The 15000-nt window shown below is 46.0% G+C and overlaps 1 protein-coding gene across 1 annotated transcript in view; it reads right to left on the bottom strand.

The window, feature by feature from the left end:
• Nucleotides 1-1342: 1342 nt before the first annotated feature.
• The window catches only part of WWC3 (WWC family member 3), a 129690-nt gene continuing 116032 nt past the window's right edge, over nt 1343-15000 (bottom strand). The window contains exons 19-23 of the mRNA XM_004063770.5: nt 11217-11381; nt 9099-9191; nt 6907-7134; nt 6308-6435; nt 1343-4409 (exon numbers count right to left, since the gene is read on the bottom strand). Coding sequence (XP_004063818.3) covers nt 4343-4409; nt 6308-6435; nt 6907-7134; nt 9099-9191; nt 11217-11381 — 681 coding nt within the window. The 3' untranslated portion in view covers nt 1343-4342. The remainder of the gene's footprint in view (nt 4410-6307; nt 6436-6906; nt 7135-9098; nt 9192-11216; nt 11382-15000) is intronic.

Raw genomic sequence — 15000 nt, 5'->3', positions numbered from 1 at the left:
CGAGACCAGCCTGGCCAACATGGTAAAACTCTGTCTCTACCAAAAACACAAAAATTAGCTGAGCATGGTGGCACACACCTGTAATCCCATCTACTCCAGAGGCTGAGGCAGGAGAATCACTTGAACCCGGGAGGCGGAGGCTGCAGTGAGTCGAGACCACGCCACTGCACTGCAGGCTAGACAACACAGCAAGACTCCATCTCAAAAAAAAGCCAGACATAACTACAATGAGATACCACTTGGCATCCACTAAGATAGCTATAAGCAAAAGGACATAACAAGTGTTGGCCAGGATGTGGAGCAACTGCCGGTAGGAATGGGAAATGGCACAGCTGCTTTGCAAACAGTCTGGCAAGTCCTCAAAGAGTTAAATATGGAGTTACCATGTAACCCAGTGATTCCACTTTTAGGTATAGATCTAAGAGAAATGAAAACATATATCCACAGAAAAGCTTAAATGTGAAAGTCCATAGCAGCATTATCCATAATGGCCAAAAAGTGGAAGCAAAGTGTCCATCAACTGATAAATGTAGAAAATGTGGCCTGTCCATGCAATGGAAGATGATTCAGCCATAAAAAAGAATGAAGTCTCAACACACACTACAACATGGATGAACCTTGAAAGCATTATGCTAAGTGAATGAACCCAGACACAAAGGCCACATGTTATGTCATTGATATGAAATGTTCAGAACGTGCAAATGTGTAGAGACAGAGAGATCAGTGGTTGCTGGGGTCTCAGAGGATTGGGGAGCAACTGCTAATGAGTCTGAAGGCTTTTTTGGGGGGTGATGAAAACGTTCTAAAAATTGTGATATTTGCACGACTCTGAATATACTAAAACCACTGAATTATACATATTAAATGGGTGAATTGTATGGCATGTGAATTATATATCAAGAAAAGCTATTACCAAAAAAGAAAAACACAGACAAAAAAAAACCCAATAAGTGAATCATGTTTAGATTCTCTTCAAAGAGTTAAAGAATGACACAAGATAAATGGAAGAGAAAACCTTGGCTATTTAGTAACAGTAAGGAATTATTAAATGCTAAGATGTGATAAGGTTATTATGTTTTTCTCTTTTAGCAATACATATTGAAATATTTAAAGATGAAGTGATAAGCTATATGGGCTTTGCTTCAAATTCTAAGAGGAGGAGGTGGGCTGGACGGTAAAGGAGAGGGCAGCCGTGAATGATCGTGTTGAAGCTGGGTGAGGGCTGCGTTCAGCTATTTTCTCTGATTTTATACCTCTATTTTTATGCTTAAAAACACACATTTTTATATATTTAAGCTTCCATAATTAAACATTCTTTTTCCATAAAGCCACACATTTCCACTTTGTTCTTAAGGCAGGTTAGTTTAATTTTATAGAAGAAATATTTTTCAAACAGTACAAATGACACAATTAGAGAGAAAAGAGTGACAAAAAACAAAGAGATGAATACTGATTATAACTTATTCCCACAACAGAAGGCTACTTATTTCTACAATTATCAATCAAAGCCTGACAATTCAGTGATTAGATGAAGTGAAAGCCAAATTCCCTTTTACATGTGGTACTATCTCAAAAGAACCCTGGTGGCAGGATCCTGATGGTTTTGAGACCAGAACTGCTTCTAAAACCTGGCAGCGTTTTTTTGTTTTGTTTTGTTTTTATCGCGAGGCCTGGTAGATGGACAGATTGAAACATAGATGGAAACACCTAGGACTTCACTTTTCTGGCATGTGGGGTATTTTCTGGGGTTGGCGTGGCAGTCTGAACTAGTCAGAAGCTCCAAGACCACGTCATGAATGACAAGCAACATAGGGCGCTTGGTGTCCTTCTGCCTGCTCAGGCCACCTCCACTGCCTGCATCTGCACCTGCACAGAACTGCCCGGCTCTCTGGCCTTCCTTTGTCTTTTCTTTCCTTGTCATGGCTGCATTGAGCTGCAAAAGCGGACACAGGCAGGGAGGCAGGGGGAGGTTCAAAGGAAAGGTGGCAAACACGAGGGCTCCTTGGACTGATACGGAAGCAGGCGCTGCATCTGTTTCTTGCGGGCTATCAGTGAGATTCTATTTTTAAAAAACCCAGCCAGGCATGGTGGCTCGCAAGTCCAAGATCAGCCTGGGCAACAGAGCAAGACCTTGACTCTAAGAAGAAAATCAAAATAGGCTAGGCACAATGGCTCATGCCTATCATCTCAGAACTTTGGGAGGCTGAGGCAGGAGGGTCACTTGAGCCCAGGAGGTTGAGGCTGCAGTGAGCTATGACCACGTCACTGCACTCCAGCCTGGGCAACAAAGCAAGACCCTGTCTCAAAAACAAAACAAAACAAAACAAAACAAAACAAAAAAACCCCTTTGGGTGTCAGGGTGGATGGGAAGTACTTCAAATGGAAATCTGTGCAGGCTGGGCAGTGAAATTTATTTGAAAACATTTGTCTAGGGCTTCCTGCACTGACACAGTGGGTTTCCCCACATTACTACTTAATAGGGCTTGGCAGAAAAGTAGCCTCAATCCCTCCCATTTAGAGAGATCCTTGTGGGACACAGGCTGGGTGTCCTGGGGCCGAGGTGGAAATGAGCTGCCTCCCTGAACAGCCTAGGGTCCGGCAGTGTGGATGGTTGTTTGTTGCCCTTCAAAGTTTCAACAGCTGGGGCCTGGAGACGGGGCCTGCCCAGCAGTGCTGGGAAGGACCCAGGGTGCTCCGTGTCTCCCCACCTCTGTTGTGGGCACATATAAAAAGGAATTGGCCAAAAAGAAAGAAAAAAAAAAAAAAGGCAAAACATGCAAGGCTAGAGGCAGAAATACATAGCAAGAGACAAGAAGTGTGAAAAGCATCAGGATTTCAGTCTTACCACCACTGACGAATTCCATTGTCTGTAATAGGTCGCGTGTCAATGAAATGCTTTTACAAAATCCGCTTTTAATAAATGTAAAAAGGAAAGCAGGTTATACAAGGGGGGAAGCTACAGACTGATGAGAAGAGAGAGGCCTGATTCAAAGGGATATATCTCCAAGGGAAGGGAAGAAAGGTCCAGGAGGAAGAGTTCTGAGTTCTGGTTCCTCTGACATTTCCTGTGGCCCACCCCATTGATTCAAATCGAGGCCTCATCGAGAAGAGTGCATTTCATCTACAATAAATATGTATTAGGCAAAATATTTATATCATTTGGCATTTCAAAGAATAATGGCATATTTTTATTACATTAAAAAATGTTTTTCCTCACAAGCTAGTTCTAAGATTTCTTGAAGAATAGTGGGACGACTCCAGTACAGGGAGCCTCCTGACTCAAACCTGATCCTCTCCTCTGGACGACTCGCTGGGTAGTTCTAGTTACCCGTATGTCCTTCCCTCCCCCAAACAAGCACTTTCAAAGGTGATGGTGTGTATGTCCTAACTGCTGTATTCACCCACGGAGTCAACGAGCGTGGGCATTCCTACTTCCTCGTTCCCTTTCACTTTCCTTCATGACACAGTGGCGTGGCAGGAGTTCCTCCGCCATCCTCCTGGTCTGTTACAGTCGGACAGGGCGGGGTGGGGGGAGGCGGGCAGCATGGACAGCCACCACAGACAGTCAGGCTGAAGCCCCACAGACAGCCACCACAAGCAAGCAGGCTGAAGCCCCGTACACCAGAGGCCCTGGCGCCTGCTTCAGACTGACGCTGAGCACAGAAAGATGCTTCCAAAGGCAACACAGAAATGAGCGGTTGGCGTGCGGCCCACGCCAGAGACTGACCTCTGCAACACACACATGCTTCCGAGTCACGATTGAACCACTGCAGGGGACATTTCAACATGACATCAAGGGAGTGAATGTGTACAATATACATGGTAAATGCACATATGATACGGTGACAAATTTAGCACATAGTGTTCGCATTTCAGGTGTCAAAAACAAAACCAGCCCCAAGTTCCGTTCTACTGCATGAAAAGTACTAAAGAACAAAATTTCAGTCTTAAAATACATCTTAAAGTCAGTATTTTCCTTCAAGGAAAAAAAAGTACTATAAATAAATTACAATACAGTGAATTTGCCTGAACTCACTTCGTTTCTGTCTTCCAGCCTTTAAGTCAAATAAAACAGCATAAAAACTGTACATTCTTAACATGATAGTTGATCTTTTATAAAATAACCTGTCTTCAGAGATGTCGATTTCACAACAAGGAAAAACCAAGCCCTGTTGCCGTCACTATTATAAAATATATATGTATAGATATACGTGTTTTTTTTTTTACAAAATGTGTATATTAATAGCTTTGCACAAATATTTTAAAGACAAATTCAGCTAGTCTAAGTACTTCATGAAAATAAAACAGGTGGATAAATACTTCATGTGCACAATGCACTCCATCAGACGTCGTCGGCTGGGAGAGGAGGTATGTTGATCCTTGGCCTTGTGAAGAATGCTATCTTCTCCCTGGGACCGGAGACAATTACAGGTCAGAAGCTGATATGAAGACACGGAAAGCTGGTGGCTCTCATATCAATCATGGCTTTTCTTATTCATACAACAAACTGAATTTAAGTCCCCAACAACACATGTGCTTGTATAGAGTCTCCAAATGTTAATTATGAAGAACCGTAAGGGCAGGGGTTTCTTCATCTCCAGTACCTAGAACAGTGCCTGGTGTATATTAGGTGCTCAGGAAATACCTGTCGTATTAACAAATGAATGAAAAAGTGAAAACTATGTGAATATTAAATGTATACAAAAATTAGGGCTAAAAGACACATTTTATTCGCCCTTAACAAGGAAGGACACACTGACACATAGGCTACAACATGGATGAACCTCAAAAACCCTCGGCTGCGGGAAAGAAGCCAGATGCAAAAGTCGACGTAAGATATGATCCCATTCCTATGAAACAGGCAGAAAGGCACATCCCTAGAGACAGAGCTAGGGGAGGGAGAACGGGGAGTGACTGCTTAATGGGTATAGGGTTTACTTTTGGGGTGGTAAAAATGTTCTGGAACTAGACAGAGGGGGTGGTTGTGCAACACTGTGAATGCGCCAAAGGCTGAACTGTTCACTTTAAAATGGGTCATTTTATGTTATGTGAATTTCAACTTAATTTTTTTTACAGACACAAAAGAATACTGATACATCTGTAAAAATCCCCTCAGCAAAAACAAAAACAGACAAAACCAATCTATACTATTAGAATTCAAGGTGGTGGTTACTCTAGTGTGGGATCTGGGGGCACTGATAATGATCAATTCTTAGGACGAGTTTGTAACAATTCACTGGACCATGTGTGTATGATACGCAGCTTTCCTGCAGATACATTTTGCCTTAATCAAAAGTTAATTGAAAAAGCAAAGGTGGTCGGGTGCAGGGACTCATGCCTGTAATCCCAGAACTTTGGGCAGCTGAGGCAGGTGGATCACTCGAGCTCAGGAGTTCGAGATCAGCCTGGGCAACACAGTGAGACCCCATCTCTACAAAAATGAGCAGGGCATGGTGGCATGTGCCTACAGTCCCAGCTACCTGGGAGGGTGAGGTGGGAGGATCACTTGACCCTGGGAGGTCAAGGCTGTAATAAGCCATGACTGAGCCACCACACTCCAGCCTGGCTGACAGAGTGAGACCCTGTCTGGGGGTGGGGGGACATATATGTATGTGTATGTATATCACTGTTATTTACAATAGCAAACATTTGAAGACGAGCAGCATGTTATAAAATATAGTGGCTGAGTAAACTATTAGATGAGACATTACAGTCAAACAAGATAGCACATTATATAGCAATATGGAATATTTTAATTTAAAAAATGCTAAATGCAAAACTGAACCCGCATTATGATTACAAGTGGCATGAAAAAAAACTGTAGGAAAAAAAGATCAGGATAAAAACATGAAAATACACTACTGGCTGCAGTGGATTTCTGTTTTGTTCTCAACTTCCCATGGATTTTACAGACTCACAGGGCCAGACGCAGGGGCTCACGCCTGTAATCTCAACACTTTGGGAGGCTGAGGCAGGTGGATCATTTGAGGTCAGGAGTTTGAGATCAGCCTGGGAAACATGGCAAAACCCATTCTACTAACATTTAAAAATTAGCCGGGTATAGTAGTGCACATCTGTAATCCCAGCTACTCGGGAGGTTGAGGCATGAGACTTGCTTGAGCCCAGGGGGCAGAGGGTGCAGTAAGACAAGATCGCACCACTGCACTCCAGCCTAGGTGACAGAGTGAGACTCTGTCTCAGAAGAAAAACAAAAACAGACTCACTGTACTTTTTTTACCATGCCAAAGGCACGACAGTAAGGAGGAAGCAGGGCCGAGGGGCCGGCCTTGCCACGCCTCCGCCATACCTAAAGGTCTGCACTTGGATGGGCTCTTTGTGGCTCTGCCCACGCAGCTGGTAGATCTCCTTGGAGGCCTTCTTCAGCATCTTCTCAGCCGCCTGCTCATGACGGTAGTCAAGTTTGGTCTGTCTTGTCTGGAACAGCAACATTGGACCAACAAGACGATTTTATTGATTTTTTTTTTTTTTTTTTAAGGAAGAATGAGTAAGTTCACTGCCAGCCCTGGAGCCCAGAAGAACCAACCACAGTCAGTGAGTGGTGACAGGAGGGAGTAAGGCCCACCTCACCCACACTCCCCCCAAGGAATTCCTCCCAGGAGACAGAGGCCAGGGGGTGGCTGGAGTCAGGCCTAGCGACTGAGGACCCAGAATGTTCCCCCGACAAGGTGGGGAGGGCCCGTGACCCCTCCTCCAGCACCCGCAGCCTCCAGATGTACACAGAAGCCACACAGACGCCACCCTCGCAGCCCACAGAGGGAGAAGGGGCTCCAAGAGCCCAGTAGTGGGGTACTTCAGGGACCACCTCCGTGTCTGGGAGGCTCCCTTCAGAGCCTGTAGCAGGGAGCAGTGAGGTGCAGGCGGGAGCTGGCCACAGGGGACCCCCACCTGCCGCTCAGCCTCCCGCAGCAGGCCACGGAGCCGCTCGTCCCGAAGCACCCAGGGTGGGAGGTCAGTCTGGCCACGGAGCTGGGCGTCCTCCAACCGCTGCCGCAGCTCACGGAGGGCGCAGAGCTCCTCATTCAGCTGCCTCTGCCGTGTTCTCGACGCCTGGAGATCCAGCTCCAAGTCCAGGGAGGTGCGGGCCATGAGCTCAGCCAGGGAAGACCTGCATGACTGCAAGAGACGCCAGCTGTGAGCCCTCACTCAGGCCTTCTAGAAGGTTCTTCCACAATTAATAGGAGACAGGTCAGGCACACGTATTTCTCTAAGCACGCCCAAGGTTAAAAAACACAGATGTGGGCAAGAGGAATGTAAATCTCTAGTTCAGTATCAAGGTTAGTAACAGCAAATTGTTTTTCTTTAATGATGACCTATGTATTGGCAGAAGTGTGCAGCAACAGATGCTCTTATACGGGGCTGGCAGGATCAAAAATGGAACAATCTTTCTGAAGGGCCATTCGAGAATATATATATGTCTACAGCAAACTTGCATCTGAAAGGCATAACTGTTGACACGCAAAAGTGGTCCAATTAAGGTTTATGACAGAAAAAAAAAGTAAGTCTGTAACAGCAGGAAACGTTAAATAAATTACAAGGCCAGTATAAAATGTAGCCATTGTAACAAGTTGAAAAAAATATATGGACATGGAAAAATCTTAATGATCCACTGTACAAGGGGAAAGAAAGTATGTTATAAACCACGAGTGCTTGTTGTTTAAAAAATAGTATACACACTCCCACGCAAACACGCAGACACACACATGCAAGCTGTCCGAAGCTTCCCTCCCCATATAAGCCTCAAGTAAGCAAACATACCTATGCTCAGGAAAGCCCTGACAGGGAAAAGACTCTTGTCTGCGGAACTGAGAGCAGTACTTCCCATCCAATGGGAAACAGAACCCTGAGACAGCAGTCACCGCAGCAAAACTACAAATCCATTCGCCAATCACCATGGGTCAGTGGCCTGAGTCACGGTATGCTTTTTACACGCACAACACTATTTTGCACATACACAGAATTTAAATGCAAATATGCGTTGTAACTTAACAAATATAAATTCTTTAAAAGCACTGCTGAATTCCCAGCAGAGCTTCATGGTTCTCAACCAGGAGAATCTGGCCCCCGGGAGGACAGCTGGCAATGTCTGTGGACATTTTGAGTGTCACAACTGCTGTGTATGTGATGGGGTGTTACTAGCATCTGGTGGGTGGAGCCCAGGGACACTGCTCAACATCCTAAAGTGCACGGGGCAGCCCCCACAGCAAAGAATGAGCCTGTCTGAAATGCCAGCAGTGGTGCTGCTGAGAGACACTTCTGAAGCCAAATTATGCACTTTTTTTTTTTTTTTGAGACGGAGTCTTGCTCTGTCTCCCAGGCTGGAGTGCAGTGGCGTGATCTAAGCTCACTGCAACCTCTGCCTCCCGGGTTCATGCAATTCTCCTGCCTCAGCCTTCTGAGTAGCTGAGATTACAGGCACGTGCTGCCATGTCTGGCTAATTTTCATAATTTTAGTAGAGACGGGGTTTCACCATTTTGGACAGGCTGGTCTCGAACTCCTGACCTCAGGTGATCCGCCCGCCTCAGCCTCCCAAAGTGTTGGGATTATAGGCGTGAGCCACCACGCCCGGCCCAAATTATAAACTTTCTTATTCTTCCCAGTCAGCAGCCACTCTTGTATGTGGTGGAGCACAACTGCCACATGGAAATTGGGGGTTTTTTGTGTGTCTGTCTCTCTTCCTCTCTACACACACACACACACACACACACACACACAAAATATATATATATATATATATATATATATTTTTTTTTCAAACGATCCCTGCCCAGAAAAGCAGTATGTTGAAAAACTCAACTTTTCTCAACTATATATACTCTCCTGTCAAAAAAAGAGAAAACAGCCTATTATATAAAAATGGTTATTTATTATACTGAAGAATGTAAAGATCACAGATTATCTGAAATCATGATACTATCTTAAGAAATATTAGCAACATTATGACATTACATCTGTTAACTAAACAAGAAATAGAAATACTACCTTTTCATTTACATGACCTTAAATATTACCTTTTTAAGGCTTGTAAAATCACTCGCAGGGCAAGCACAGATTCCATATTTGTTTACAGGGCACATACCTGCTTATAGCGAAGGGTTCGTCTTTCCAAAGTATTTCGGACAAAGGGGGACTTCCGGGGCAGCGTTGAACTGTCGCTGTCACTACGATAAAGCTGCACAAAAAAGAATGATGTTCAGAAACAATTTCTCAGCAATGCACAGTTCATTGTGTGTGTGTACTCAGAGTCTCAGAATGGATTATTTTCATCCTCTTCACAGGCCCTCGAGTGCACTTATGATTATTGGTGCTTGTAGCAGGTCTTTGGGTTTCAATTTAAACAAGAGTTTCTGCTAAAATGAAAAAAACAAAACAAAACAAAACAAAAACAAAGCAAACGAAACCCTCCCCCAGTTTCCAGGCTAACTGAGCCAACAAAATCTCTGTGTGATCGATACCAACACCATTTTGTGCCCTGTACAGCCCCCATGAAGGCTAGCGCTGCCCTCAGCACGGTTCACTTTTCCTCAGTCTTTCTCACGTGCTGTATTTGTGGCTTTGGCAATAGCCGGAGAAAGTGACTTCCAAAAAAGAGACTCACTTCTGGTAGTAGGACAAGCCAGCATTGCCAACTGCAGCTGTGCCCATCAAAGGACAGGGTGTGCTTTTAAACAGGAAAGTAAAGAATGTCATCTTTATGGGAGCCAAGTCATTACAGCCTTCATTTTGGTGGCAGGGTCTCACCTCAGGATCAGTGTGAATCTGTGTGAAATCCAACATCCCTGCCTTCGTGGCCTTATTTTCCACGCCAGTAAACCTATTCAGGAAGTGCAGCGGCCTGGCAGCATACCTGCACGGCGTTCATACAAACATACAGAACAGCAAAGCATCCAGAAGCATCGCCAGTAAGTGCAGCTGTTACGCAGGCACACAGAGCATTTCCTCTGAGTAAGCAAAACACTACCTGCTTGCACCCTCCCCGCCTCAATAAGTAGCCCCGCCAGCCGACACGTTGGTGGCTCAGCAGGAGCCTGGAACAAGGAGGGCAGTGAACGTGGCCTTCCATCTAGAACGTCCAGCCAAGCGCTTGAGCATCAGCCTCCACGGGGCTGACGTGTGACGGGTGGGAGGGCCCGGACCGGACGCGGCACCACCTGGGGCAGCTGCCAGCAGGGACACTTCAGACCAATGGGAGAACAGCAGCGGGTCTCACCAACATGGCTGAGAGGCTGTTTTGGCCACCTAGGCCCCCTCCCACAGTGTTTGCCACATCTCCTTTGAGGGTCTGAGGCCCTTCCCTCTCCGAAGATCTGCCTTGGCTCTGCCCTCATGGAGCGAGCACCTCCAGGGCAGATGCCTTCTTCAACAGCCCCAATTCAGAGGTGCAGGAAGGGTCATGGTTCTCAACCAAATGGCCCCTCCAGGTCACTGTGTCATGAGCCATCATCCTTAAAAGCCCTTTCTGTACAAGTCCATGCTGGCACTATCACTCTGTCCTACCTTCATTGACCACACTGGCTCGCATCTTCCCTCTACCCACCTTGGGGTTCTCAGCCTTGTGTGACACGCTAGAACCATCTGGGTGCTTCTGGAAGTTCTGATGCCCAGGCCTTACCTGTGACCAATGGCAAATCTCTGGGGTGCTATGTGGGTACCAGGATCTGTTGAATCCCCCGACATGATTTGACTGCAAGGCACAGCCATGGCTGAGAACCGCTGAGCGCCTCCCACTCATCCACAGGTTGGGAATTTACATGTGGGTGAGTGAGAACCCACTGCCCCTTTGCCAGGACCATCCACCCTCTGGCCCAGACACCTGGCTGCCCCACAGGGCTCCAAGCCACTCAGGTTCCCGGCTCCTCCAGCTCAACCCATTCAAGAGGGCCCCTGCTTCCACTTGTTCCTTAGGCTGAGGTAGAAATGATTTGCCCTGCTTCCTGCCCCACAGGTCAATACATACACAACACTGAAAACTGGGGGAAGGGATGAATTTGAATCCTGAACAAATCCAGAATCAGATAAGCATGGTAGGATCACAACACCAATGTCATCACCGTATACCTATAAAGTTCATAGTTCATGGATTGGTATTATTGGTGCACATACATATGCCTTTCAGTATGAACAGCAGAAAAAAAAAATCACAAAGGGGATGGAAGACAAAACATTCCAGACAGGTGACGAAGGAATTCCAACTTACTCTGCAAACATACTGGCTTCGTGCTCCAGGCGAGAAGGTCTGGGAACGGACAATCGTGCCACTCCGAACAAAAGGTGACCCTCGGGCCCGGCGGCTGGGCCGCTCCTTCAGGAGGCTGGCTGCTTCTTCCAGAAAGAGATCTTCCGTGTTGGTTTCCTTATCAACCTAGGGAGTGGTTCGCTCATGACCATGGCTTCTTTCATAATGTGAGCAATAAACTTATGGGAACAACCATGTCTTTCACTTCTCCACTTGGGGTTTAGCTGGCGTTTCACATGTGGCACGTCCACAATGGAAAGGCTGATATCTCCCCAACCCCACCCTGGCCCCTCCTCTCACAGGGATCTCAACTTTCCATTTGTTCATGCAAAGAACGTTAGGGCCATCCCGGACTTCCGATCTCTTTTGCACACCACATATCTGGTCCAAGAGCGATCCCTGCTGGCTCTGTGTTCAAGATCAAGGGAGTTTTGAGCACTTGTCAGCAACCTTTCACCTGAGTCGCCATTATCTCATACCTGGATGAGTGCAGTAGGTGCCTCACCAGTCTTCCCAATTCCACACCTCTCTGCCCTTCGATCTATTCTCAACACAGCAACCAGGGACATCCCAGGAAAACTGGCCAAAGGTGGAAACACCCCAAATGTCCATTGACAGATCAATGGATCAACAAAATGTGGTCTTATCCACACAAGGGAATAGCATTCAGCCATAAAAACCAATGGAGTGTTTATACACGCTAAAATGTAAATAAACCTTGAAAATATCGTGCTGAGTGAAAGAAGCCATGCGGCAAAGGCCACATAGTATATGATTCCACTTCTGGAAACATCCGGAAGAGGTAAATCCACACAGCTAGAAAGATTTTGGTGGCTGCAGGTGGCTAGGGGGAGGGGAATAGGAGTGACTGCTCAATGGGGACGGGTTTTACTCTGGGGTGATTGAAACGTCATGAAACTAGATAGAGGTGCGGGTGAGCAATACTGTGGACCAAATGCCACTGATGCATACACTTTAAAATGCTTCCCTTTATGTGAACTTCAACTCAATAAATTTTAGAAAGCACTAACGAAAAAGCTACAGTCACATCATGTTGCCACTGGGCTCAAAACCCACCAGTTTCTCATGCCCTCAGAGAAAAGGCAGGGTCCTGAGGGGGCCCCACAACACACTCCCTTCGTCCTCAGCACCGCCCCACAACACACACCAGCTGCTCCCACACCTGCCCATGCTTCTGCACAAAGCTCTGAGCTCCCTTCCTTGACGACCTCTACTCAAACACTGCCTTCTCAGTGAGGCCCTTCAGGGCCCTGTTTTTTAAAATATCGTGGGAAAAAAACACGCAACAAAATTTACCATATTAACCATTTGTACAGGCACAGTTCAGTGGTGTCCATTCACACTGATGGGCAACAGATCTCCAGAACTTCTTTACCTTGTAAATCTGAAACTCTGTCCTCTCCACTAAACAACAACTCCCCATTCCCACTCCTGAGATAGAGCAGAGACCCCGTTTTAGAGGCCTGCAGACCTCCCGAGCATGGAAATAAAGGAAAATCAATTTCTTTCAAGGGAAATTCCAGGTACCTCGTTATACCTAAGAGGTAAGTAAGTAACCTGATAAGCAAGAAGGTAATAGTAGCCTAAAACAATAGCCAAGGAAGTTAGAGTCTGGAGATGTTTGGTTCCCTAGAGAAACTAAAGACATCTTGGTCAGGTGCGGTGGCTCACGCCCGTAATCCCAGCACTTTAGGAGGCCAAGGCAGGTGGATCACTTGAGGCCAGGAGTTGGAGACCAGCCTGGCCAACGTGATGAAACCCCGTCTCTACTTAAAAATAAATAAATAAATAAATAAAAATTCAGCTGGGCATGGTGGTGGGTGCCTGTAATCCCAGCTACTTGGGAGGCTGAGCCATGAGAATTGCTTGAACCCGAGAGGCAGAGGTTGCAGTGAGCTGAGATCACGCCACTGCACTGCAGCCTGGGCGACAGAGCGAGACTCCATCTCAAAAAAAAAGAAAAGAAAAAAAGAAACCAAAGACATCTTAACACATGTCCCCGACTGTCTTTCGGAAACCCAGACCCCCACCAAAGGGACCCGCTGGCACAGATCTCAGATAAGGGGGAGCTGAGGACTGCACTCTGACCCTTGCTCTTTATTCTGAATCTCTTCCTGAGGGGTCTGGAGGGAATCACACCTACAAGTCAGAGCTAACTATCTTTTCTGCTGACCCCAAATTTTTAGACAAAGCTTTGCCTCCTGAACCAATTGCAATCAGAAAATCTTTGAATCCATCTACGTCCTGTAAGCCCCCACATTAAGATATCCTATCCTTCTAGGCTAAAAGCAATGTGTAACCTCCATGGATTGGTTTAGGATTTTGCCTGTGACTTCCGCTTTCCTGAAATTTACCTCTGTCTTTAAAAACCCTTCCCTGCAAGGCATGGGGAGGCTGAGTCTTAAGTGTGAGCTGCCCAAATCTCCTTGCTTGGCACCTGCAAATAAATGCCCTCTTTCTACCGGTGCAAAACACCTTCGTACAGACACCTGGTTTTACTGCACCGGGCGAATGGACCCCAGTTCCGTTCTGTAACACATCCCTGCACCCCATCCAAGCTCCTGGCAGCCACCATTCTATTTTCCGCCCCTGTGAATTCGACTACTCCAGGAACCTCACGATGGTATTTGTCTTTTTGTGCTTTTCTATTCTCTTAGCCAGCCACCAGTAACTCATTAGCATATAAAAAGATTTTTTTCAGGCTGAGGCAGGAGAATGGCATGAACCTGGGAGGCGGAGCTTGCAGTGAGCCGAGATGGCACCACTGCGCTCCAGCCTGGGCGACAGATTTTCAGATTCTAAGGATTTTAGAAGTTGCATGCCAGGTAACATGCAACTCAAAGAGTTGAAGACCAAATAAATATTCACACTTGCTTATTCACTCAGCATGAGTCCTCAAAGCTCATCCATGTTGCAGCGTGACAGAATTTCCTTCCATTTTAACGTTGAATAATATTCTATTGCATGGATAGGCCACGCTTTCTTTATCCACTCATCCATGATGGACACTTTAGTTGCTTCCACCTTTTGGCTACTGTGAATAATGCTGCTGCTATGAACAAGGGTGTGCACATATTTCTTCAAGATCCTTTCAATCCTTCTGGATATACACCCAGATATATATATATATATACCCAGAAGCGGGACTGCGGGATCCTGTGGTGGTTCTATTTTTAATGCTTTGAAGAACCACCATAATGTTTTCCATAGCAGTTGCACCCTTTTATCATCCTGACGTTTGTAAAATGTAAATATAAATTTACATTTCTAAATGTGAACCCTTTCTAAAACTGCAAACCTCTCTACAAGTGTTTGCCCGCTTCCCTGCCATTGCATTCTCCAGAAGCCGCCTTGCTCTCTGTGACATGAACGTATGATAGCAATGTCTCCTTTGGCACCTCCCTCTAGAGGGTGGGAGTTTGTGTTCTTTTTTGTTTTTTTCTACTCACCCGCTATACCAACTTTGTTGTATCTCTGATGCCCATACAGAAAGGGAGAATGCAAATGTGGTGAAGAACTAACAACTGTGGGATCCAGGTGAGGTGTACGGGTATTTGTTGCATTATTCTAGCAACTTTACTGCAGATTTCACTTTTTCAAAACTAAAAGTTGAGGGAAGGGGAAACACCAAATAACCCTCCCACGGCCACTCGCCCTGGCTTGGGCTGCTGCTTTTTGAGATCTCAGAAAGTTGGACAAGGGCCATGACCAGCAGCCTGGTCCA

The sequence above is a fragment of the Gorilla gorilla genome, chromosome X (assembly GCF_029281585.2).
Source record: "Gorilla gorilla gorilla isolate KB3781 chromosome X, NHGRI_mGorGor1-v2.1_pri, whole genome shotgun sequence".
Classification (NCBI taxonomy): domain Eukaryota; kingdom Metazoa; phylum Chordata; class Mammalia; order Primates; family Hominidae; genus Gorilla; species Gorilla gorilla.
The sequence above is the reverse complement of the archived record's forward strand: the minus strand, read 5'-3'. Positions and strand labels throughout refer to the sequence as shown.